Source organism: Limanda limanda, chromosome 18 (genome assembly GCF_963576545.1).
Source record: "Limanda limanda chromosome 18, fLimLim1.1, whole genome shotgun sequence".
Classification (NCBI taxonomy): Eukaryota; Metazoa; Chordata; class Actinopteri; order Pleuronectiformes; family Pleuronectidae; genus Limanda; species Limanda limanda.
Genome location: NC_083653.1, coordinates 8,724,811 through 8,750,522, shown reverse-complemented (window position 1 = coordinate 8,750,522; position 25,712 = coordinate 8,724,811). Strand labels below are relative to the sequence as shown.

At 45.4% G+C, this 25,712-nt stretch overlaps 1 protein-coding gene across 1 annotated transcript in view; it reads right to left on the bottom strand.

Annotated features, from left to right (window-relative positions):
- Positions 1-25,712, bottom strand: part of syne1a (spectrin repeat containing, nuclear envelope 1a) — a 114,703-nt gene that overhangs the window by 64,776 nt on the left and 24,215 nt on the right. The window contains exons 18-56 of the mRNA XM_061092037.1: positions 25,183-25,347; positions 24,864-25,016; positions 24,174-24,317; positions 23,053-23,229; positions 22,315-22,473; positions 21,904-22,068; positions 21,606-21,740; positions 21,161-21,322; positions 20,823-21,031; positions 20,622-20,730; positions 20,343-20,507; positions 20,090-20,257; positions 19,245-19,409; positions 18,667-18,807; positions 18,405-18,562; positions 17,865-18,021; positions 16,905-17,132; positions 16,634-16,732; positions 16,321-16,508; positions 15,164-15,287; positions 14,864-15,030; positions 14,622-14,775; positions 13,829-14,484; positions 13,397-13,576; positions 12,549-12,702; positions 11,911-12,069; positions 11,026-11,208; positions 10,812-10,913; positions 10,137-10,340; positions 9,595-9,802; positions 8,808-8,920; positions 8,452-8,657; positions 8,198-8,359; positions 7,813-8,092; positions 7,136-7,308; positions 5,961-6,270; positions 5,664-5,828; positions 4,111-4,470; positions 2,470-2,606 (exon numbers count right to left, since the gene is read on the bottom strand). Coding sequence (XP_060948020.1) covers positions 2,470-2,606; positions 4,111-4,470; positions 5,664-5,828; positions 5,961-6,270; positions 7,136-7,308; positions 7,813-8,092; positions 8,198-8,359; positions 8,452-8,657; positions 8,808-8,920; positions 9,595-9,802; positions 10,137-10,340; positions 10,812-10,913; positions 11,026-11,208; positions 11,911-12,069; positions 12,549-12,702; positions 13,397-13,576; positions 13,829-14,484; positions 14,622-14,775; positions 14,864-15,030; positions 15,164-15,287; positions 16,321-16,508; positions 16,634-16,732; positions 16,905-17,132; positions 17,865-18,021; positions 18,405-18,562; positions 18,667-18,807; positions 19,245-19,409; positions 20,090-20,257; positions 20,343-20,507; positions 20,622-20,730; positions 20,823-21,031; positions 21,161-21,322; positions 21,606-21,740; positions 21,904-22,068; positions 22,315-22,473; positions 23,053-23,229; positions 24,174-24,317; positions 24,864-25,016; positions 25,183-25,347 — 7,244 coding nt within the window. The remainder of the gene's footprint in view (positions 1-2,469; positions 2,607-4,110; positions 4,471-5,663; positions 5,829-5,960; positions 6,271-7,135; positions 7,309-7,812; positions 8,093-8,197; positions 8,360-8,451; positions 8,658-8,807; positions 8,921-9,594; positions 9,803-10,136; positions 10,341-10,811; positions 10,914-11,025; positions 11,209-11,910; positions 12,070-12,548; positions 12,703-13,396; positions 13,577-13,828; positions 14,485-14,621; positions 14,776-14,863; positions 15,031-15,163; positions 15,288-16,320; positions 16,509-16,633; positions 16,733-16,904; positions 17,133-17,864; positions 18,022-18,404; positions 18,563-18,666; positions 18,808-19,244; positions 19,410-20,089; positions 20,258-20,342; positions 20,508-20,621; positions 20,731-20,822; positions 21,032-21,160; positions 21,323-21,605; positions 21,741-21,903; positions 22,069-22,314; positions 22,474-23,052; positions 23,230-24,173; positions 24,318-24,863; positions 25,017-25,182; positions 25,348-25,712) is intronic.

The following is a 25,712-nucleotide window of genomic DNA, read 5'->3' as shown; positions in this document are numbered from 1 at the left end:
CACGCATTCAATTCCACCTCAGGGAACAAACAAAGAAAGAAAGGGGTTACAACCAGGGCGAGCGCTTGCCGTCCACTGCCCACGTGGTCAACACAACAAAGAGCGTGCGAGAGCAGATGCTCGGATACGTGTGTACTGTCCAGGCGTCGTGGTGGAGGAGATGAGCAGCAGTGAGAACGGTGGAGAGATGGCAAAGTGGGCGAAGTGGAAGGAATGAGTGTCGGGGGGGGGCAAAGAGGCAGAGCGGGGGGGATGGTGTGGTGGGGTACAGTGTGAGGGGGGGGTGGGGGGTTGAGAGGCAACATATGAGAGGGGCGAGAGTTCGCAGGGGCGACAAGGTGGACGGAATGAGGGATGACAGGGTGATGCTGTGAGAAAAAGGGAGCGATAGAAAGGATGTGGCAGGGATACATAATGTGAGAGGTTACAGGGGGGGGGGGGACTAATACATACATCAACACTGGGCGATTGAAGAATACCCAGACCTCCATTTTAATAACAGAACTTCACTCTTTCTTTTCACCTCCCTACACAGAGGCCATTTGAACGAGGGATTACAACACATTGGTTAACAATCGCTGTCTGCAGAAGAAAAGCCTTAATTGCACTGACAGTTAATTGCAGGCACAATGCAACTGTGTCAGATTCAGACTAAATCCCCGTGATCTGGGTTGGGTCTCGTAAACAGTGGGTAGCAGGCGAAGGTCAAAGGCAAAGAAGGGGGTGGGGGGGTGGAAGAAGAGAGGGAAAGGATGGCATCGGGGAAACAAGGTGCACAGCTGTTTAAGCAAGTTGCTGTCGAGTTGCTGTCAGACAGGAAAGGAAAAAACAGGTCAATCTCACACACACACACACACACACACACACACACACACACACACACACACATACACACACACACACAGAAACACACACACACAGACCCACACAAACACACAAACACACACACACACACACACACACACACACACACAGACACACACTCACACACACACACACACGGACCCACACACAGACACACACAAACACACACACACACACAGACACACACACAAAAAAACACGCACACACGCACGCACGCACACACACACACACACACACACACACACACACACACACACACACACACACACACGGCCTACTACTGCAGCGCACAAAAAAACACACACTTCAACGGACACAGACATATACACGTAAACACCCTGGAGTTTTAATGATGCGATGAGGGCATGAAGGGTAACACGGGGGGGAGAGCGCGAGTGTGGAAGAAGCACTTTTTTTCTGCTGTGACAGACAAAATATGGCATGTGCTATGAAGAGGAGGGGCGGGAGGGAGTGGCTGCCCCTTTTCCTCCTCTATCTATTCCCACTTTTCCACCCGTCTCTCTTCTCTCTGCAGTGCATCATTCAGGACAGGTGCAAGGAGAGCACGCCGGCCAAGTCTACCACAGGCTGAACAGCCATGTGGACGAGGAAGAGACCGTTAGCGATCAGCCACCGAAGCCAACGAACCGCCAGCGTCTCTCCAACGAGTTAACCTCACTCAGGTTCTCTGCCAAAAGACGTTAGTCACAGTGCTTCATCACACGGGTCTGTGCAATCTCCAAAACTACAATGAGCAACACACATGTGAAGTAGATAAACTGTGCTGCCGTGGTTCATACTTGTGTATGCATGTGCTGAATGTGTGTTGTTGTTGTGTTGTACGCAGTTGTCCTTTTGAAAAAAGCACTCCACAGTGTGTTCAGAGACAAGGACGAAAGGAACACAGGCTCACTAGATGCTTCAGCAGCAGGCGATTACAACTCACTGAAGGCAGGCACCATATCAGCATGAAAACTAAACATTAACCCGATGTCTCTTCTCTCTGAATCTTTTTTAGCCGAGCAGATAATTCAAGCGGAGAAGGACACAAACTGAAATAAACGGAGTGAACAAGCAGATGAAGGGAAGATGGTCACATGTTGCTTAGCAACTGGTGGCTCTGGTGCGCTCTGTAACCTTTCACCTTTGTCTGGCTGACACATGTCACAAATATGTGTGAGATGGAGACACGCACACATGATGCCACAGTGTAAACAGATCTTGGTCCCCAAAACATCAGCAATACCTGGACAACACACACACACACGCACACACACACACACACACACACAATAGTAATGACGCTATACTATGATGATACTATAAATCATCTCATCAACTTTGAAATAAATCACGCAATTATGCAAAGCAGCTGTTTTGTAGTGTAAAAATAACTTTCAGAACTTTTATCAGCGACAGCTGATTGCAGAATACGAGAACAATCACCATCATGTCATCCTGATATAAACTGGCTGAAAGTCAATAAAAGACATAATCAAGTTATTTCCAAGCGTCGGCCAATAAATCTCAAATCAAATTTCAAATCCACATAATAAAAACACACACACAACACGCTGTTCGGTTCAGCAGAACGATTCCTCTCACCTGTTGTGCTGTTTGATGACCGCCGTGACTCGGTCCGACTGGGTTCCCAGGTCTCTGGAGTATCGCACCAGGTCGTTCAGCTGGACTTTCAACTTCTCCGCCATCGGCTCTGCGCTCTGCAAACCCTCCAGTGTATCCTGAACGACACACAAACACACACACACCAGCTGGCTCAGTGTACATGTACTGTATGTGTGTGTGCGTGTGTGTGTCAAGAGGAGACAAACACCCAATGGATCTGAATGACACCCTCCGATCAGGGCACTCACATTCCTATTCACACCCTGGCTGGGTTCTTCTCCCTCTTCTCACATGCACACACACTAACACCGGCTCAGGCTCATACTCACACGGCCGCTCGTACAGAAGCATTTCTGTTCTCTTCTCTTCGCCGAGTGTGGCAGGAAGGAGCCGTGGATAACGTTCTCCCGCTCTCCTCACATTCTGCACGCACGCTGTCATGAAATCCTGTCCCATGAAATATGTACAAGCTCTCTCTCTCTCTCTTTCCCTCCCTCTCTCACTGACTCTCTCTCACTCGCTCTCTATCTCTCAGCCGTATGACCAATAAACAACCCTCCCGCCCTCCCCATTCTCATGCACTCGTTGCTCTGCACTCCCTCTCCTCCTCTTCCCTCCCTCCTCCTATCACTCCACTACTTGCTCTACCCCTCCTATCGCCTCCTCCTCTCCCCTCCCTCCTCCCTCAGCTTTCGACTTATTCCCTCTCAGATGTTTTTTTTTTTTCTTCTCCTCCTCCTTCTCACTCTCACACGCTCTGTCCCCGCGGAATTCAGCTGTCAGCCCCCGCAGATGCAGGACCGGTTCAAACACACACACAAGTGGGTGCGTAACGAAAACAAGGCTGGACACAGGAAACAGGCAGAAGGAGGAGAGAGAAGAGGAGGGTGGGGGGGGATGGGGGGGAGACTCCTCCTCTGCTTCTATGACAGGGCCAAATTGAGGGAAACCAAACGAAGGCATGGCCACTGTAAACATCCTTTGGAGGTTAGAGACAGAACAGCATGGGGGGGGGGGGGGGGGCAGGGGCATCTAAGAAACAAACCCTGACACTGAGCGAGACATGGCTGCACACTTCAGACAAGAGAAAATGACAGAGGAGAATAAGGGAAGGGGTTTGGGGAGGGCGAGATAATGAAAAATAATGGCAAAAAAAACAAAAGGAGGAGGGGCAGAGGGGACAGAAGAGAGAGGGAGAGAGAGAATGAGCAGAAACTGCGGGAAAGTGATGGGATTGGAGCTGTCACTCCTTCGTCATCCCAGTAAAGCTGTTTACAAACTAATCTGTTTTTAGGATTTACAAATAGAATGGATAATTACGGAGAGAGAGAGAGAGAAAGCAAAGCTGCATGCAGAGGATGTATGTCCGCACAATGTGTGTGTGTACGCATGTGTGTGTCTGTGGGTACTTTCAATTATACAACGATAATCACCTTCTCTAAAACTAACACAGCGCTGCTCAGTGGCCCCCAGTCAGCTGTTACACATCACAATTCTCCAATCAACACAAACACATGATTTTTAATATTAATTATTTTCTACATTGCCTATTGTGGGCAGATGAGCAGTGAATTGTTTAGACAATATGCTGCCATTTATTTAAATCCCATGCTACTGTACCTTCGCCAGCTGCCATCCATCCACTGCTTCCTCGCCGTTGCTCCGCCCCTCAGCTTTCATCAGCTCCTGGCTCCACCCCCTCAGCCGTCCGTCAAACTCTTTCAACTCATCCTCCAGTCGGGCGGTCAGGCGGTCGTACGCCTCCTCCGAAGCCGCAGCAGCCGCCAGGGCCCCTTCCAGGCCGTCCCGGGCCCTCAGGGCGGCCCCCTCCCACTGCTCCAGAGCCTGTGACAGCGCCCCCAGCTGACGGTCCATGGCCTCGCAGCCGCCCGCCGCCGTGTGCTCGGCCGTGGTCGCCGCACTCCGACGCACGCGGCTGAGGCGCTCTCGGCCCTCCAGTAATCGACACTCCACACGCTCCTGATGAGAGATAGGGAGGGAAGAGAGGAGACAAAGTTGCTACGGAAACTGTGGCTACGGAAACTGCAACCCCTGGATGTGATGTTGATGCTATTTAAAGCTGCCTATAGTCTCTCTTGCATGCTGTACGTCCCCCTGCCTCATCACTTTCTACCTGTAATTCTTTGATTCTGTCTTCACACCATTGGTTCACACTTCCTGTATTTTCATTTGCTATCTCAGTATTCTCTCTCTTTTGCTAATTTCATCCTCCGTCTCCATCTTTCCACGCCTCCGTCGCTCGTTCTGTGTGGAAAGCTAGCACTTGGAAGGTAGAGGGTGTGAATAGCAAACACTTGAGAAGGATGTGTCAGCAGCGAGCTGATTGAGGGATTAGAAAGAGAGAATCAGATCTCTCCATGTGGGCGGAAGGATATGAACATTAACCTTGAGAAGATAAATGGAAAATTAAAATTGTGCAGGTAGCCTGTGTACACAATTATGTTTCCTCCTTCACTGCAATGGCTTAACAAACACACATCTATTATTGGATAATTAGGGCCCATGTGTGAAATTCAAATGCAAATCAATATCTCCTCACGTGTTTTGTCTCCTGTGTAATTAGAGAATTATTGAGCAGGGAAAAGCTCAGGTATTTATTTCCCTGCGCCTTTTTTAAAACTTGTTCTTTTACACCAGCAGATCGGCAGTGAAAATGTGCCAGGAGGGATTGAGATATTTGGCTGCGATATGGAAACAAACTGAGAACCAATTCCAATTCCCTCCATAGTTTTCTCTCCTTCATAGCAGGAGCCAGTTAAGATTGGATGGGTTCAGATAATTCAGCCGTCAGTTACCTTAGCAACAGATGATACATATAATAGCTTGAAACGCTGTGAATTCACATCACACATCCCTGAGGCATGCTTACAGCAGACATCCAGAACGTGTTCATTTAAAAGAACAGGCGTTACACTTGTCATACATAACATACACTGTAACATCTTTGAACAACACTGGGTTGAATTGTTATTCTGATGTTCTCTGGTTTGAGCAATACTAACAGATATGAGAGGTAATCATTTTCTATGTTAATATGTAATTAGCGCCTACAGTGATTTTAATACATCATCCTGTAAAATGGTCAACGAACAAACTGTATGAACATGGAGTGCTGGTGATGGTTAATGTTTGTAGGTGTCACTCCAGCTTACCCTCACTTCGGACAGTTTCTTTTTGATACAGGAAGAGTCTCCTGATGTATCAGACCAATGCTGCAGCTCCTCTCCTGCAGTCATCAGCCAATCTGTGAGCTCCCTCACGGCCTCCAGGTATTCTTGGTGTTCCAACACCACGGCCTGCGCAAGATGCACTCTCTCCTACACAACCAGCACAAACTGTTTAGATCATTCTCTGGAAACACAATGCTACCAAAAATGCTTCAGTGAGCAAAAATAGGTAAAATATTTATTTTCTATCAATACCAAACGATAAATGAACATCTTCCGTACCTCCACCAAAGCCGTGAGGTCGTCAAACTGCGCCTGCGGCTGTGTCCGAGCGCCATGGTTAAAGCCGGCGTCACCAGTCTTCTTGAAAAGTTCCCTGGCTTTCTCCTCCAGGCTGGTCAATGCACCCTGGTGGTCTTCCAGGTCGGCCAGCAGGGCTCTGAGTCTCTCGAGCTGAGAGGCCTTCTCTCTGGGCCCAGGCTGCGGATTGAGCGGGCCGCCCACCTCCCGCTCGACAGCCTCCATCCAGCAGCGCAGCTGGGCAGCACTGTCCAGGTACCCCCCCCACTGTGTCACGGTCCACTCCAGTCGACTGAAGAGGAGACAACAGATCCATGCGTCAGACTGACTGGCACACAAGAGTTATACAGTTTGAATTAACAGAAAAATTTACAAATGCACAAGTAATCTGGTTGTTTTACAGATCATTCTCCAGACAAAACATACTCTGTGCCTTTATTCTCTCCCTTGTATTCAAGTACAAAGTCTGTTTAAATTGTAGACCTATGCTATGGCTGAGGACCAAATAATCAGTAATACTGGCTGATAATATTTCTCCCCTTTTATCAGGGGGTTCAAACACACATGGACGCAGATACACACCCATAATTTCCCTTGCCATCTGTTACCCCCACATGTACAAATAACGCCAATATCCACACACTCACACACACACCTCCATTTCACCTGCTGCCCCTCGCCTCCTGTCATCCTTCTCTATTTAACATATAAACACAGCCCATGTGTGACCCACTGTTTGCTATCTGCTATTTAGTCCTTAATGAGATCAATTATTTTTCTTGGAGTGGCCATGATTGCTCAATTACACACACAAACATTGTCCCACACACACACACACACACACACACACACACACACACACACGCACACGCACACGCACACGCACACGCACACACACATCAATCAATCAATCAGAGTTACAAAATGAGACAAATACTTCTCATTATGTATTTAACCTAATGGTAATTGATGGTATTGAGACATCAATCTATCATGATAAAACCATCAGGTTCCCTGGAGAGGATTTTTTTGGCAAAGAGCTAAATGGCCACGAATGTTCAGGAGTAAATTATTTAGCTAAAAAACATTTGAAAAAATGGCTGAATAACAATATGTTTACAGCTGAATATATACTGTTTACTTATATATTCGTTTACCTGTGGCAACTCATGGCGGTCACAAGCAACGTGGCCCAGGCATCCTCCACTTCCTGAAGCTGAGAGCGGACCACTTCCTGTCCGGCTGCCCCATAGCTGCGCAGGGCCAACTCACACTTACCCATCGCCATATTCAGCTTGACTTCCCCCTCACCCTTCAAAAGCAGGATGTCCTGTGCAAACAGAACGGGGTCACACACTGTATTCAACTTTGGAACCAGATTTAGACATCAGAAGTTTGGAGGAGAAAACTTTCTCATGTCAACAGCCCCCTCTTGTGTTCAACTAAAATAGAAGTGTGGAACAAAAACCCTAATAGAGTAAAATGATGAAAAGCTGAAATTCTAATCCAATAACTGAAGTCACGAAATAAATCTGCTAGTTGTTCTTTGCATGTGTGATAATAAATAAATTGTGTAGCCTCATTTACAGAGGCTGGGGCTGAATCACACAACACTATTCCAGCAACAGGGGCTTGCTAACAGGAAATGAGGAGAGTGGGGGAACCTTGTCCTAGCGGAGAAGGTAGGATACTTATCAAGCAGGTACCAGTGTCATATTAATGTATCTGACAACTTTAAATTACTTTTTCAAAGATATACAGGATCCATTTCAACTGTATAACACTTCATGGGACTTGTAGGTAAATGTAGTCTACCAGCCAACCCCCCTCTCACCTGCACGGTCTCCAGCCTCTGCTCCAACTGCTCTTTGGTGCCCATCGTGCTGTCCACTGTACCCAGTCTCTCCTGGATCTCCTCCAGCCAGGCCCAAACTCCCTGGAGTGTCTCTCCAAAGGCCTGACTCTCCTGGCAGCCTCGCAGCTTCTCCCTGGCTTCCTTCAGCAGAGCTTGGAGCTCCATCTGGAGCTGGCCTGTCACTCTGACCTCTCCTCCTGACCCACGGCCTGCTTCAGACAGAGACTGGGCCTCCTGGCAGACACGCTCAATGGAGACCCTTGCAAGAGAGTAACGTATGTTATTGTTCAGAATAGTTCACAGCTGATGCTCTAGTATGTATAACATACCACCCACACCCACATTTACATATACATGCACATACCTTCTTGCTAGAAGCTCCTTATGGAGGTTTTCCATCCTCTCCAGCTCTTCAGTGGTGTCAGGGGCTCCGTGCTGGCTCTCCTCCCCAAAAACAGGCTCTCTCTTGAGGCTGAGCCCCATCTGCTTCAGCCAGTCTCTTATACCCTCCACACAAGTATCAAAGCTGTAATGAGAGGGATGGGAATGCAAAGTAAATTCACATTTTCCTGAAATTCCTTTACACAAATATATTACGTTACAAGAGTGACAACTCACTTTTCCAGAAGATCAATAGTCTCCTCCAGGTCTCGTCGGCTCTGAGAACAGCTGCTCAGGTAGTTCCTCCACTCCCTCTTGCAGGAGGAGAGATGCTCCTGGACCTGTGATGCTCCAGCTTTGGGGAGGTGGAGTTGCAGCCTCTCGGCCTCCTCACAAACCTGAGAGAGACGCTCCTCGTGTTCTGGCGTCTGCTCGACTGACACCTGTGCATGTAAGTAACTCACATGAAAGATCTAGATTTGAAAGAATCTTCACGTAGGTAACATATGCTTCTTCTCAATGATTATACAGGAAAGTATTCATTTAATATTTTATATGATCAAATTATGTCTTGCATTAATCTGTCAATGTACCTTGATCCTTTGTAGCTTGGATCCGAGGACGGCAACATCTCCTGATTGGTTTGAACATTCTTTCAGCTCCAACTTTAGATCCGCCAGCCAGGAGTGGAAGCCCTGGACGAGCTCTGCTTTCGAGGGAGAGAAGGAACCAGTGAAACGACGGAAAAATATGATGGTGAGTTGAGGAAAAATCGGTGCTTGTTCAAATGAAAGCAGAGAAGATTTCAAACTGAAGGAACCAGAAGTAGGAGAGCGAGAAGAGGAGTTGTTTTCAGACAGATGGGAAGTGTGGGCGTGTCCGTGTTGTGCAGCGCCTGGTTGCCTTGGCAACAGGCCAGAAATTACTCCCTCGAGAGCGGATGTGTCGAGAGCGACATTACTCTGTGAGGCACAGGTGTGTGTCTGAGCAATGAGAGCGCACCAGTGTACCAGGCAGTGTGTGTGTATGCAGTGTGGGTTGTACTGGGCGGATTGAGTGTGCTCTGGGGAAAGATGGAGGATAATCAACACTAAATCTGTTGCACCACTAACACGAATAAATGACAGTGCACCATGTAGTTGTGTTTCATTGGGCGATTATGAGATTTTAAGTGTTATTAAATTCCTAATCTCTCCTTATCAGGGAGTAATTTATAGTGGCTAGCTTCAGGAACAGGACACGTTATCCAGACAAATTCAGTATCAAACTATTAAGCTACCTGAGAACAAATGGCAACAATACACTTAGCCAACATGCCTGTATTTACACCTAACCAGCATGAAAAACACTTTACTAAAAGATACTACTCCTGTATCTTACCGTTGAAGTGAAGCTGTAGCTCGTCTTGCAGGTTGCCCCTGGTCTTGGCACAGCGCTGAGCCACAGCCTCCGTGCGCTTGGCGATGGAGGTGAGGTCAGAGGAGAGGAGGGACAGCTCCTGGGAGGGATGCGACCTGCACAGGGCAGTCAGGGCATCTCGAGCCGAGTCCATGTCGGCCCTCTGATGCTGCACAGTGCTCTGCAGGTCCTTTCAATGTAGAGCAGTGACAAAGGGTTTCTTAGAAGTATTTACCGAATACAGGGCAGGTGATCGGAATTAGATTTTGGAAGTAGTGTTGTTTAAATTAAACTTTATTGCTTTTCTGTTTACAAAGGTACAAAAGAAGTAGCTTTGCATCATAATTTGAATAGTGTATATCTATGTTAATGTGTCCTTGTGTAGTGAATGATTGGTGTTAGTATAACAATACAATAGACTGTGTAGTTTTTTGTGGTGTATTACATTTCTATTATTGCTACATATAGTTCTTGAATTTCTGTGTTATTGTGCCACAATGAAGTAAAGGACAGTATTTTTTTACCTTGACTGTACCAATGTCTTCAGGGGAGGTCGCTTCAGTGAGGTCAGATAAGGAGCCCTCAACCGCCTCCAGCCGCTCGTCCATCTGGGACATGAGGTCCTCAAGTCGCTGCTTTTGGAAAGTGAAGTAGGTCAGAGTGTGTTTGGCCTGGTTGTACGCCTCCTGAGCATGGGCCATCTTCTTCCGCAGGTCTGACTCCAGGACCTGGTTCAATAAAGACATTAAAGCAGCATTATACGAGCAAAGCAGATATAGACAACATGCAAGAAGGCAAGAGAATGGTGACTTTAAATGACTGGACAGCATCAACATGTTGATTAAATGGCAAGAAAATTATGTGTTTTGTGGAATTGTGCGTCCTTTGGTGCAAGTTTATACACTGTTTGTATACAATGTATATACAAGTTCATCTTTAATGTTGTTCCTGTGACTAGAAAACACACAAATGTCTTTAGAAATATTATTTTTGCCTCATGCAACAAAAATTTTAAAGGTAAATCAGACTTAGGGAAACCTTAACTTGTAAAATACTCAACCAGACAACAAAACGCAGCTGTAAACACTAAAACATCATTGCATTACATCAGATCCTTGGTGAAATACTATCCCTGGCCTAAAGAACAAGATAAAAAAAATCTTTTGCAATAATAAATCTCTCTCCTGCACCGTATCCACCTGAATTTGTAACGGGGTTTCCTGCAGTTTGGCTCGCTCCTTCAGCGCTGTCACTCTTTCCTGCAGGGCATCAAGCTTCTGCTCCTTCTTCTCAACCTCGGCCTGTGGAACAAGGTCCAAGACACTCCGATTACATCACAACCTCCAGTTTAAACATTACAAAATCATCATCGATCCTATAATCTTTCACACAGACTGCCCAGCTCCCTCTGACCTGAAAGGTGTTGAGCTGGGCCTCCGTCTCCTCCTTGTCACTGAGGTTTGTGACGCTGTCTGCGAGGTCAGCGACGGAGGTGGACGTCCACTGGCTGATGTCCTGCTCCATGGCCTTGAGGTCGTCCCACAGGGCAACGCAGTAGCCCAGTCTCTCAGCGTTGGTTTGTATTCTCTCTGAGACCTGAATGAACAGAGACCAGCAGTCTGATCACACTGAGCACAGGACAGAATATATATAGAGTCAATGACGACGTGGGATCCCTCTCCCTCTTTGTGGTGTGAGCTTTCTCTGTGCCTCTCTGTAACAAGGGATGATCTGCATACTGGGAGACGCAAGGAAAACACGGCTTAATTGGTTTGACAGATGCTGGGCTGAGAAGTGAAAGTGAGGGAGAGAGAGACAGAAGCAGATAACGTGTCTAGACCTGTTTACGCTTCTGTCTCATCTGTGACAGCTGAGCCGCTAACTAAATCCCACAAGAGGAGAAAATTGAAAAAAAAGAAGAAGGGAAAACCGACAGAAATAAATATCATTAAAACAGGAAGTGTTTCGGCAGAGCTGTCCTGTAGATGTCATAATTTAGTTGTTGTTTTCAGTCAGAAAAACAATGGCCCCAATCTCTTCATACGCTTCCTAGTTGTTTTCATACTTAGGCTCCGGAATTGGGCAAAATAATATTGACAGTTTTTGAAAAATTCATGGAGTATCACGCATGTTCAAGATGAGGACAATTCATTAATGTCACAAAATCTCTCTTTGTCTGACCCAATAGCTCTTGGATATGAATGCATCAAACAGTTGTCTAGATAAAAAACAGATGAGTGATTTCTTCAGTCAAGGCCAGGTTATTAAAAATAGCTGCATGGTTCAAACGCTGCTCACCTCCAGCCACTGGTCTCTCAACGTCTCCATGTCTCTCTGGATGCAGCACGGGTCAGAGGTCGGGACCTTCTCCAGCTCTCTCTGCAGGTCTTCAGCTGAACTGATGAGCTGGTCCATGTCCTCCTGCTTGTCTCTGAGCTCAGCTTGGACTGTCTCGTGCTAGAGGGACAACAAAGATGAGGGTAGAGGGAATCACAACAGATCACCACTAGAGGGAGAGTTGCTGCACTGACTAGAAAGGAGAATGTGACTGTGTGTTGAAATTAAGCTCTGAGAGATTGATGAGATGGGATAAAGCACTCTGATAATGCAGAATTGCGAAGTGCAGTGATTAAGGAAAATAAATAGCTGCTGCCCTGCTAATAATATCCAACTCTGCTAATTTGAATTCAAGAATTAACAGTTTTTAGCTAAGTCAACCATAAACACATTGAAATATTAAAAAAAAAAGTATTTTAACAAAAATGAAACCAGGCTTTTTTTATAGATGTACTGTACACATTTTAAATACAGTAATTTGAACTGTCTAACCATGGCACATTACTATATGTGCGATAATAAATGGCAGCTACACATTCTGTTTAGCTGCTTCTGTCAATCAATCCTTTTCTAAAGTTTTTCAACTAAAAGATTCTGACCCGTGTGAAAGTCCATTTGGCCTCCTGAGCACTGTGGTTGTGGTCGGGCAGATTGTGAGCAACACTCTGAGCGTTCTCCACAACAGTGCTGAGGATGGACTTCAGCTGGTGGAACTGACGGAGAAGATCCACCACAACTCCACTCTGCTCCTGACTGCATGAGAACAAAAAACATCCACGTTAGTCGTTGAAACACCAAAGACTTTGGAACAGCTGTTAATCTGTTCTGTTTCCATGTTGTGCGCAAATGTTTACATATAAATGAACGTCCGCTCAAGTCCTCGCCTTTTGACAATTCTGATTGAGGTTATCATTTTCAGTAACATTTCTCTATATTTTGCAATATTCTGCTGTTCTAACTCTGTGGTGACGTGATGCATGCTGGTAGCCGGTTTTTCAAAGCTGAAGAGGGGAGCAACTGTAGCCACGGAAACAGAGCAGCAACTAGACAAAAAACCTAGAAAGCACCAGATAAAAGGTTTATGATGTTGCAGTTAAAAAGATAAACTTGGCGTTCAGAGGAGGGATTACAAAAGAAAGAGCGAATGATGGCGAGGACAAAAATGAATCATCAATTCTGTGGCTTTTCCTCGTGGAGAGAACAGAAACAAGATACAGGACTGAGGCTCCTGATGAATGTCTGTCCTTGGACAAGTTGGTATTTGAGGAGGCTATGCAGCTGTTACATTTCCTCCACATAAAAAAAATAAACTGTGGAGATGTCTCTATGTTTGACAGTGTGAAATAACTCTGACTGCTTCTCTGCACTCTCTCCAACTGGATCAAATCCATATACGGCAAAGGATTTTAAACGAGATGAAAAAATCTGCGTTGTTTACTGTTTTTACCCGTTGGTGATCAGAGTCCAGACGTTCTCCCAGGCCGTCTTCACCAGGGCTACCTCCCTGAGAGCCTCCCCAGCCAGCTCAGTGTCTCTCTGGGCCAGCTGGCTTCCCTTCTCCTCTAACCACTGCTGAGAGTGCTGCAGGGACTGGAGCTCGTCCTCCAGCTGGACAAAGAAACGCAGCCTGAGAGAAGCAGATGCAGGAGAAAACAATGAGGATCACTTACCTGATTCCAGCATTATATATCTCATTTTTCAGGAGATCAGATTTAAAAGGATTTGTCCAGCTACAGTTTGGCTTCATTTACACACAGTGTGTTCCTGGGGAGTTCAAATCTTTGAATTAAATCAGTCAAATGTAGATTTTAATCCAAATTGAACTGATCGTGATATTGGTTACAGAGGTCTTACAATATATGACTACTTATCTTCATACCTGTTTTGAAAGGCCTGCACAGAGCTCTCTCTGGGCCCCTCCTGCCTCACTTCATCCTCCAGTTTCTTCAAATTCTTCATCACCTCTTCCCTCCTCTCCCTGAAGGAGCTCCACAGGGCCCCTAACGCGTCGGCTTCACTCTGTCTCCACCCCACACCCCTCTGCACTTCCTCCAGAGCCATTGTGAGGGCCACAGCCTGTCCCCTGCAGGACGTCCTTCCCTGAGGACGGCTTGTGTCTCTGGATCCCCCCCACTCTGCCCCACTCAGGTGCAGGTGTGCCTTGCTCAGCTGCCCGTCTAACCTAACAGCCTCAGCCTCAAGCCGGGCCACGTCTTTTGCCACTTCCCCTACTCCGTGATGCAGCTCTTCGGCCTTGGAGCGGTCCCAGCTGCCCCTGCCCTCCACGGCCTCATGGAGGCGGTGCACAACCTCCGCCGCCGTGCCATGCTTATGGAGGAAAGTCTTTAGCTCAGTCAGGCACTCTTTGCGGAGGAGCAGGAGACGCTGGGATTCTTTGAGGGGCTGTAAGCTGTCCTCCATCCAGCCCTGGAGCTGCTGTTGGGCTCCTGGGGTGGAGGAGCGAAGCAGGGAGGACTCTCTTTGATGGAGTGTCTCTCTCAGTGATGCATACGCCTGTAGTTGAACCTCCTGCTCCTGCAACACGACCGTTTAATTAGACAAATTTGTAAGAGCTTTGATTGCGATCAATATAAACTTGCGTACTGCAACTGTCCCTGTGTACATAGTCTGTAAAGGACGTCACTGTAAACAGCTAATTATCGATTTCTCACCTTCAGTGTTTTAATTGCAGCCTCGAGATCAGCGATATCAACCTGTGAAGAGCTTCTCAACACAGACAGGAAGGTTTCACTCCTTTGGTTCAACGTCAACAACGCCTGATCGAACAACTCGAGCTGTGACAACTGCGACTCCAGCAACTCAAACCTAAAGGAGGAGCGGGGGGTTTAGAGGAAGAATATGACAGTATACGGTTGTAGATAATCTGTGTAATGAAATACAAAAGCAGAATTGCCTGTGTGATACGCTGTCTTTCACCGAGGTGGATCTCTCCTGTAGCCGTGCAAGAACATCACTGAGCTCCTGGACACGAGCTTCAGGGGCCGTGGGATACAGACACAGTCCAAGATTCACGAGACCCTGGAGAAGAACCTCATAGGACTGTGTCTCCGCTTGCATTTCCTAGACCGGGGAATAAATATAAAAAGTAATTCAACTATCATCTGTGAGGTTAAACAGAACTCAAAAGGGCTGATATAGTCAGAAATAGATTCACATGAGGCAAAAATCTTATAAGAGTTCCTGATGGATTTACCTCTACATTTTGTAGTTCATTCCTGATCTTGACTTTGTCTGCGGAGAGCAGGTCGGTGTCAGGACAACAAACAGACTCACACCTGTCCAGCCAGCTTTTCATGGACGAGTTCTCCTTCTCAAATCTGTAGACAAAACGGTGATGTGTATTTAAATCAAAGAAAATGTATGCAGCACCGTAATTAGAATGAAGTGCATAAATATTGAAAGCAATAATAGATTGATATCATTGACAGATACCAGAAATGATTTTAACGCACATACATCCACACCACACACACAGTAGCACTGTCTGTAAGTAGTTTTTGTTATCTGACCACTGCTCAGTATCAGTGACACGCTCATAATGGGACAAACGTATCTCAGCAGAGCACCCAGTGCTCTGAGTAATCCCTCATGCACCCACCTGCAGGGGGGGAGATGAGGTCGACCACAGAGAATCACAGAACCACACGTACACAAACAGACACACAGAAACCCAGCAGCAGTTAAGGAACAGAAAAATAAATCCAAAAAAAAACAACTCACTGGATGAATAAATACTAAAAGACAGTTTCCATAGTGAATGGATAATTTTTTTTCCTCCTGAATAATAAAATGAATAACAAACAATTAAGGCAGTAAAAGTCTATTGTGTGAACAAAGACAATCATAACAAAAGCGTATTATTAGAGGAGAAATGCAATGGCTGACAGCGGGGAGGGACAAACTGAGGCTGCTCGTCTACATCGCACACAGATCAGGGACGATTCAGGGAATACAAGGAGATTGGAGTCGGCGGAAAGAGCACATGAAAAATAAAAGGAAATATGTCAATGTTTATATGATCAGAAGAAAATACGAGTGTGAGTCTGGACCAAAGCCGACTGGAAAAGCAGTCAGCAAAACTCTGAGTACATTACAGGAAATAAACTCCTGCTGTCAGCTGAATGTTAAAAATTTTCCTTTGAAAGTATCTCTTTAATCTTCATAATACATAAACAGAGATATTTTTGGACAGAAACACAAAAACGGACACTGCTATGAGTTTTCTTATTCTGTTCTGATCTCTCAAAAGCTGTGAATTATGATTAAAGCCTGTCTTTTCAATTTGGCAAAACATTCAGTATACAGCCAAGTAGGGAATATTGAGCTTACTCTACAAAACACACATATTACCTTTGCCACAGTGCTAGAAGGCTCTCTAGGAAAGCCTGCTTTTCGTCCGCCTTTTCCAGAAACTGTCCTCGTTGCTTCTGGAGGTTAGCCACCTCTTCCTCCAGCTGGCTGCCCTCTCCGAGCCTCTTCATGGCCGAACACAGAGCCATCAGCCGGGGCTTCAGCTGCTCAGCGGCCTGGCAGACCTCCTGGAGGAAACAGAGACGTGTTTGTCTTCATCTCAGCAGAGTATGCTGGCACTAATTTTAACAATTTTATTTGTTCTTTTAAATTAAGTTCCTTCCTGACAGGCTGTCTCTGAGTTTTGTCTCACCGTGTGATTCTGGAGGATTTTGTAGGTCTCAGATGACGATGAACAGTACGTCATCGGACGGTCAAGCTTCTCTTCGATATCGCTCATCGTTTTCTTGACCTGACAATGAAACAAAAACTGTAGTTACTCAAAGATAAAAACACCAGCACTGTGAAATCTTTACTTCAATTTCTATTCAAAGATGGATGAAGGCCCAAACATGTGCTTAAAAGCATGTATGGATTAAAATCACTTAAGTAACATTTTTATAACATTACATATTTCAAAATACCTGTTCCAGGTTATCATTGTATCGCTGCCTGTAGGAGGCGTTTTGGTTGAGCTGTCCTCCCAGCTGCTCCACTCTCCCCTTCAGCTCTTCCCAGTAGCGCCTCATCTGGGTGAGTCGTGCCCGGATACATCCAGCCTCTCCAGGGGTCACAAAGCGTGACAGGGCTTCACAGTCGGCCTCCATGTGGGCCAGGGCCGTCCTCCTCTCCTCTAAACCCTTCCCCACCTCCTGGAGGGATGAAGAAACTTGTTAATGGGCAAACGTTTGTAAAAAAAAAATATACAATAATCAAGATGTAACAGGAGATAGAGGGTAAAAATAACTCCATACAAATATTTCTAGACTCTTCATTACCCTGTTGAAGACATTACTCAATAAATAATGTATGTGGCACAGTGAGACGCCTGTTTGTCAGGTTCATGGAGTTCTAGGAAATTTAAAGTGCAAAAGCCGGGTAGAGAATAAACCTGACTGCTCTGTTTCTGGAGGCAAGCCTTTTCAAACTCTCGACGAATAAAATGGCTGCCTCGGGATTTTGCAAAGTCCCGTTAGCCCAAATTTTTTTGACCCGATTTTCTCCAGATCTCTGTGAGATTGACAGGGCCAAAGTCTGGATGGGCACGATTAGACTTTCTTCAATATGATCAATTTACTTTTTATATCAAAGCTTTTTCTGCATCATTGACCTAATTTCCCCTTAGGGTTAGATTACAAAAATGTAATCTTATTTCATCTTAATCTTAATAACCCGGAGGCCACACTGATACTGTACGCTACAGACACGAGGCCAAACAGCAATTTGAACTCATGATGCATATGTGTTAGTAAATATCACGGGATTATTGAAATGTGCAGTGAGTATTAGAGCAAAGACTTGACTTGCCTCTGACTGACTGATGGGGAATTAGAAAAACAAGTCACAGAATAAAATGCTTTACTTAAAGGAGAAACGTGGCATACCTCCACTGCACTGATGTTTTTATCTAAAGGATCCAAGGAGGATGTGGTACTGATGACCTCAAGCTCCTTCTCCTTCTCATTGATCCAGGAGGAAAGAGCCTCTGATTGGCTGCTGAAGCGTTCCCACCACACACACATCATCTCCAGCTGGACAACACTGGAATAAACAAGATTTGTCAAAGACATTGCGTGCATGTCAAGGTCATTAAGAAAAGAACGAGGACAAGTAAACACACATTGACCGCGATTGCAAACAGCAGGTCAAACACCACAGAGACACAAAGTGACTTCCCAGGCTCTTTTCATAGGCCTTTTCAAATGTAATGGATTATCATGAATCACATGACAAATCTACAATTTTGCTGAAATAATTCAACCCTGTTTACAAGTGATCAAAATATGACTTTCTTATTGTGAAAGTGCCTCTTCACTTGACTATATTCTCACAAAGTCCAAAATATGACTTTAGTTTGACAAAATTACAAAAGACCCTCAATTCAAACCAAGTCGATCGGGTAAGGATAAGACAGTTCAGCTTACTTCTTGTTGAGGTGGTCTTGAACTTGTGCAACTCCTTCTCTGGTGGACTGGGCCTGCTGGAGAAGAGTCTGGTTCTTTGGACCAAGCTCAATATCTGCTGCCTTCTCTGAGAGGAGGTCTGCTCTCACGCAACATTCCTCAACCGGTGTGAAGAGCTCCTACACACATGAAAAGGAGCCGGTATACTGTATGAGCAAATGCACACTGTATAGGTATACAGTATGCTGTATGTGTGAAAGCAAAAACAATCCCACACACACACCTTATTGCGTTCCAGTTCAGTTCTCAGGCTGTCCAAGCTGTTGAAAACCAGTTCCCTGTGCAGCTCATTGCTGGTATTAATGATAAACCTGCCAATCATTTCTCTCTCTGCTTCGAAATGCTGCCAGGAGCTGAGTGTGGCCTTGAGGTGAGGAGAGAAACCAGAATATTATACTTTAATGCTTTGAATGTTAGTTTATAGGGGAAAGAATGGAATTTGTAAAAATAAAACAACAATCATCAAGCCCTCCTTGTGTAATTATTAAAAAACAGTGGGGTATTATGGTTCAATCTCAAATTAAATGTCTGCTTACTGACACTGTAAAAGCTTGAAAGTGTATCTGATTGTTGGTGTTTTGTGGTGGTTTCCCCTTGATGCACGTCAGACAATCTTTACTCCCTGATCAATTTTGAGGGACTGATAAATTGTATAAACAAATTTGAAGGACCAAACGAAGTTAACACACCACAAAACAATTGATATTCAGTTACTGCTGGATGTGGACGGATCAATGATCAAAGCAGGGTTTGTGTGGATGATCGATGACACTTGAACACTGCACACTGATGTGAGTCTACCTGCAGGTTGTGCTCTTTCGCTCCCGCTTTGCGGTCGACCTCTCCGAAGGCTCCCTCCAGTTCCCGTAGAGAGGGAGTGAGTGCCTCCCCTTTCTGCAGCTGGCGGCAGTGGGACACCAGAAGTTCTGCCTCTGTCCTGTTCTGCTGCAGGCGCCTCAGCTGTTGCTATAAAACACACACAGACAGCAACACATGTCACATGGCATCATCTATTCCCAATATCTGGATCAGTCATCATTCAAACCAACAATAAGGTGAACTTAAATTAGTTGCTTTCATGGTTGCTTTATCTTGGAGAGAGACTGAAGTATCGTCTACACATTCTTGGATTAGAGAGATGGAAATGTATGTTACATTAGAAAAGCTAACCTATGTAATCAGGGGTAAAGCACAGGAATTTGAAGAGGTGTGGGCACCCTTAATGGACTTTCTCAGGCAACGGTAGATTATATCTATCTGTAGGGATATCGAGTGTGACATTTTTATTTTATTTTATTTATTATTGTTATTATTTTACGTAGGTATGTATGTTTGTGTGCGTGTTTATCTTTTTTAATTTTTTAATTTTTATTTTTTTTGTGTGTATGTGTATGCAGTGAAGTTTGCCTGCATTTGATTGTGCAACTTGTGTGATATGTGTCAATGTGTTTTGTAGGTTCTTATTGGAAATTAATAAAAAAACATTGTTAAAAAAAAAAAAAAAATTAGTTGCTTTCAGTTTTAATTAGATACTTCACTATAAAATGCCTCATGAGGAAACATGTCAATATGTAAATAAATTATATTTCAATACAGAATTTAATTAATTTCCATCTATAACGTCTCCCCCACTCTCCTACACACACCTGGTGAATATGGTAAAGTTGTTTTGCCTCCTCCAGATCCTCAGCATCCAGGATCCTGCCGGTCTGCTCCTCCGCCTCCCTCCGTGCTCTCAGCACCTCCTCCAGAGCACCGCGCACCTCCTCCCTCAGCTCCTCATACTCAAACATGGCAGATCCCTGCTCATCCCACTGTGACTGAAGGAGGCAGGGGATCAGACAGAGGGATTTCATTCGGAAAACACAGGCGTAGACACATTTGTTAGACTCAGGATACCTGACGGAGTGAAGAGAAGAGCGCCCGCAGGTCGGTGGAGAGTTTAGCCAGGGCCGTTCTCTGTCTCTGTACCTCCAGGTCCGAGCTCACCTCAGACAGCCCAGCGAGGAGGCTTTTCAGCCACAGTAAGCTCTCCTCTCGGGCATTTACTGCTTCCTGCAGAGCCTAAAAACAACACAAGCACAAGAAACTGAATGCAGGTTGCAACTTGATTTGAGCTGTGCTGAATCATAACCTAATCTCAGCGCCTACAGCAGTGAACTCAGCTTGCTGGCTCACCTGAACAGCCACATCCACTTCCTCCTGATTGCTGGAATCCCTCGCCATCTCTCTCAAGAGCCTCACCTGCCTCCTCTGAGATGAGAGCCAATCAGACAGTTCACAGAACCTGGAAAAGGGAGAGATTACTTTGAACCCCCTTCAGTGATTAATAAGACTTGCACTGTGTTGCAGATGCTGTGAGGAGATACTGCTCTGTACCTCTCGTTCCACTCTTTCCATTTGTCCGGGTGCTGCTCCAGTTTCAGGTGGGTGTTTTTAATTTGCTGCGTAACCTTTTCGACAGCCTGTCTGGCGGAGTCTAGCGTTCGATAAGCCAGGTCGTTGTCAGGCAACTTATGACACAGATCCTCCATGTTCCTAATCCTCTTCTCGCACAGAGTCAGAGGTTTGCGCTCCCTGAAGAAAGTCTGGAGATAAGAACGTAGGAAATGTTGAACCTCGAGAGGCTCCGGAATCGCCACGACAGAGACGTTAAGTGATTTGTATCTGTCTCTCACTCTTGGTTTAATCTGTTCTAAGTTTTTTCCGGGACTCACTCTGTGTTCCCTGATCACTCGCTCGCTGGTGCAGGTGCCAGACAGAGCTCGCACTTCTCTGTCCAGCTCTGCTCTGCAGTCCTGGAGGATCACAGCCAGTCGACTTTGCTCAACCTCCACCTTCAGGCGCAGCAGGTGAGATGGCACTTCGCCCTGGATGTCCTGTGAACAAGACAGAGAGGACACAATGGAGACATTGAAGATAAGGCATGTTGTGTAATGTACTGTACATACTGTATCGTTCCAGAAACTGTCAAGAGGGAAACTGCGAGTAAACACTGAGAGCTGGCATTTTAATCTAACTAGTTTAGGTTAATTGGAACCAGAGAGGAGGAAACTCAATCCAAGCCAAGGGTCATCCTGGTTAAGTTAATGAAGCATCAGCTATGCGCCTCAGGAGACCTGCAGTAATTAGTGAGTGTGTTAAGGCATGGTGACCCCTGACCTTCCAGTGTTTGTGCAGCCGGCGGACAGTTTCTTGCAGCCCCTGCTGTTCCTCCTGTGGTAGGATGTCCGTCAGCTCGTCACACGCCTTCAGGAACACACTCAGCATGCGCTGATCCAGTTGTCCGAAAAAATCCTGCATTTACAAAAGCAAATTTTGAGTTTACATAAATAATCCATGATAGTTTCCGTCTGTTTTGGTTCATCCTTCTACTTCTCCGCTAAAATACAAATTTAGGTAATAGTAATCCTGTCCCCTGTGTACCTTCTCTATTTATAGAGGTTGCATGTTAGCTTACAGTATGTTTCTTCAGTAGCTCGTCAGCATCTCCAGTCTCCCTCAAGCAGCCCTGAGCTCTCTTCAGCACCTTCTCCAGCTCTTGTTGGGATTCCTCAAACCTTCTCCTCAGGCAGTTGTTGGCCTCTTCCTGCCGTCTCCAGTCCCCGACCTCCTTCAACAAAGCCTAAGAGGAGCGGCAGGATGAAGCAGTGACTGCAACTGGTTCCTTGGGTATTATTGTATAATTGGTGTATTTGTGTTACATGAAACAATAGAGTAATAAGTCACGTGAGGTGCTCTGTGCAGTGTTGCCTCCTGGAGGGGGTTTGGATTTTCTTGTAATCTCATTAATATTATCCCCGTTGTGTGTACAGAAATCACAGTGTGGTATTCTGATCTGTTTAGTTCTACATGTGTGTTTGATGCTCACCTGTGCTGAGCTCTGTATTTCTGCCACTCTCTTCTGCAGCAGTGACAGGTCGAAGTTCCGGAGCATCTTACTGTTGGAGAGCGTCCTGTGCAGGGTGTGGTGATTCCTCTCAATCACAGATTGACATCTTTTACAGTTTTGCTGCTGGTTCAATAAATCCTAAAGAAATGTGTGAAACAATGTAGAAACAAATATGCATTGATAATAGTCTGTTTATATCTTATATTTATATATAAATATCAGCTGATAACAGGTTTTAGAGGCAAAGATGAATATTCATGATGATCAGGAAAGATTTGAGCAGAGACATAAAGCAGAGTTATTTTCAATCATCCCTTTTGAATATAAAAGTCAACATGTGAGACTAATCCTGAGACAAAAAAAATTCCTCAGTTTGATCAGAGGATCTGATTCACTTATTTGACAGTGACCATTTTCTTATAACTGATATATCCACCATAAGCTATATGATCATTCTGCAGCAAAACTAACTAGATGAACACGTCCAAAACTACCAAATTGACAATCTGATTTTGGGTCCAACACCATACATTTTCTGGTCATATAGACAATGTTGTGCTGAGATGTAAAGCTATACAAAGCTATGCAAAGGCAAAATCATAAGCATTCAAAAAAACGCCCATCATAGAGTGGGACTCCCCAGGTTTAAGAGACGGCTGCTGCCTGGTAGCTGTTTAAGTGAAATCTTTGCATTATTATTACGTTATCATGTCTGACCTGCCACTTTTGTTTGTGCTGGGCCTGCGCCTGTGAGTGTTGGTCTCTTGCAGCAGCAGTGATGCGACTGGCTCGCTCCAGGGCTTGATAGAAAGCACTGATGTGTTTCTCCATCTCCTCCAACAGTGGCAGAAGGACATGACACTCCCTCACTAGGGTGGGGCATCGCTCTCGCACCTGCAGAGAAAAAACAGAAGCTACTGAGCACTGACATAAAAGGTTTTATTAGGATATTTGAAAGGTCTCATGATTAGGGATGGGTATCGTTTGGTTTTTATCCGATACCGGTTCCTAACCGATACTTTTAAAACGATACCGGTGCCTAAACGGTGCCTGAACCGATACTTTTTTCAAAAAAGTGCACAAAACGATACTTGACTAAGAAAGGCTTTTTTTATTGCCAAATATATGAACTGTATAAAGTAGATTATAAATATGAATAAATACAAAACCCTTTTGAACTTAAAACTATGAATAACATACGAACTGTTAACAAAAGTTTACACTATACTTAAATAAATAAAAATAAATACAAAACACACACACTCTGACTCGTGACTCTGACTTCGGTGCCTGAGCCAAATGAAGACTGAGGGTCTTTCCATCACTCAGAGACCCCCGTGTCTCCGCGGCTGGGGCTGTCGCAGGCAGGCTTCGGCCCCCTAAAATGCGGTCGCTTTTATGAAACATTTCTCAGCGTGGTCTCCGTTCCTCCCGCCCGGAGCCGGTCCCGGAGCACCGCCAAGGAGGAAATGCGCCCGGTGGGGGGGGGGGAGGGGGGGCAGCCAGCGCCGGGGAGAGGTCTCACGAGGAGATCCCCCCCCCACACCTGCACGGGAGCCTGGGAGCCACCTACGCGGGGGCCCAGCGGCCCCGCGTAGGAAGGAGCGGAAGTGTGAGGAGGAGGGACGAGCGGAGACCTCAGTCTTCCATTGGCTCAGGCACCGAAATGAGGCACCGAAATCTCCGTTGCATTTCAGTCCGGGTAGGTACCGGTTGTATTGGAACCGGTTCCATATTGGAACCGGTTCTCGGTACCCAACCCTACTCATGATAGAAGTGTGTTGAGATGGATTTCATACCACTGTCCTTCTCAGCTTTTAGCCCTAAATGGTGCGTACCTTACTCAGCTGACTTTTGGCTGTTGTCATAGTGGCCATGACCCTGGCAGCCTCATCCTGTGGTGCATCCTTGGCGAGGAGCTGAGCACTGCGGGCTGCCAACTTGTAATGTGTCTCCATGGCAACAACCTTTTGCTTGGTATTCTGAGATGAGACATGGAACCAAGGGGTCAGCTTACACATTGGTAAATTTAATATCTGTTCATCCAAACTGCTTTTGGCAGTAAAAAACTAAAAAAAAAGGTATTTTTTTGCAGCTCTGGCTACAGCACAGCATGGACATAAAACTTTCAATAACTCGTACGTTAAAGAGTGTGTGTTTACTCAAAAGTAAAACAATTGGAAATGGGTTCTTTTTTGCCATCTCTGCTTTATGCTGCTCAGGGTAAATCCGACCTTTTACCCAATGTTATTGGGAAATGGCTCCAGCCCCCTGTGACCCTCTGAGGATAAGTGGAATAGATGTTTCTGCATAATGTGTACATGTGCAACAAGTGTTCCTAAATGTCAAGACATGCTGTGAAGTCCAATTTTATCTCAGACCAAAGCTTCATTACAGTACAAATGTTAATTAACTACTTATCTAACTCACTGTCCGGGATATGTGGAGCTGGGCAGCTGTCCCTGGTAATAAGTGTATATTGTGCTATACTTGCACTGTCTGATATCACAGCGGTTTGTTACACTCACCTCCACGTCCTGTAGGAAGCCTCTGACATTGAGGAAAGACACTTGGACAGGGGCATTGAGTTTGACCTCTGCTGAGTCCAGCAGCACTTTCAGGGCCAACGAGGCCTTCAGGTGGTCTTTCCTCCACTTCTCCAACTCATCCTCTCTTGCATACTGCAGCCAAAGAAAGATTATACAGAGAGTCTATCAATGCCAAGCCATAACCAAAATAAATAATTTTTGTCCTGTGCTTTTCAAATCGAATACCATTTGACCTAATTCTGTGTTTTGTATGATATACAGTATCTTGTTAGTTGTTGTGGTTTTTTTTGTTTGTTACCTGCTTGACTTTGAGGAAGAGGTCTCTCCACCGTCCATTCAACAGAAGCAGCTGCTGCTTGAGATCAAGTGACACAGTCTCATCACACGTTTCAATGAGGAAGTTCCCGGAGTCATTCATGGTTGAATGCTGATCCATCCAGTGGCTGAGATTCCTGAAAAACTCCTGGAAGACAGGCAGACACAAAGAAATTAAGAGAAACAAAGAACAAAACAAAGACGCAGTGTCAAAGAAAGAAACAAAGACAGCTCATCAAAAAAAAAAGAAACAAAGAAAGCGATTCAAAGGAAGGACAATACAAAAACTGGGGTAATTAGCTGTCTAATCCTTGGTGGGGATGTGGATCTGAGGTAACCATGGTAATGCGACAACTGGAACATCCTTGGTGGCTTGTTGTAAGTCAAGGAGATCATTTGATACATGAGCGGAGACTGCTAATAGAATCCTACTTATGCAAACTAAATGCAATAATTGAAACTGGGCTGACATGGGCATGCAATTTCTCTGAGGCACTCGAGTCCATTAGATCA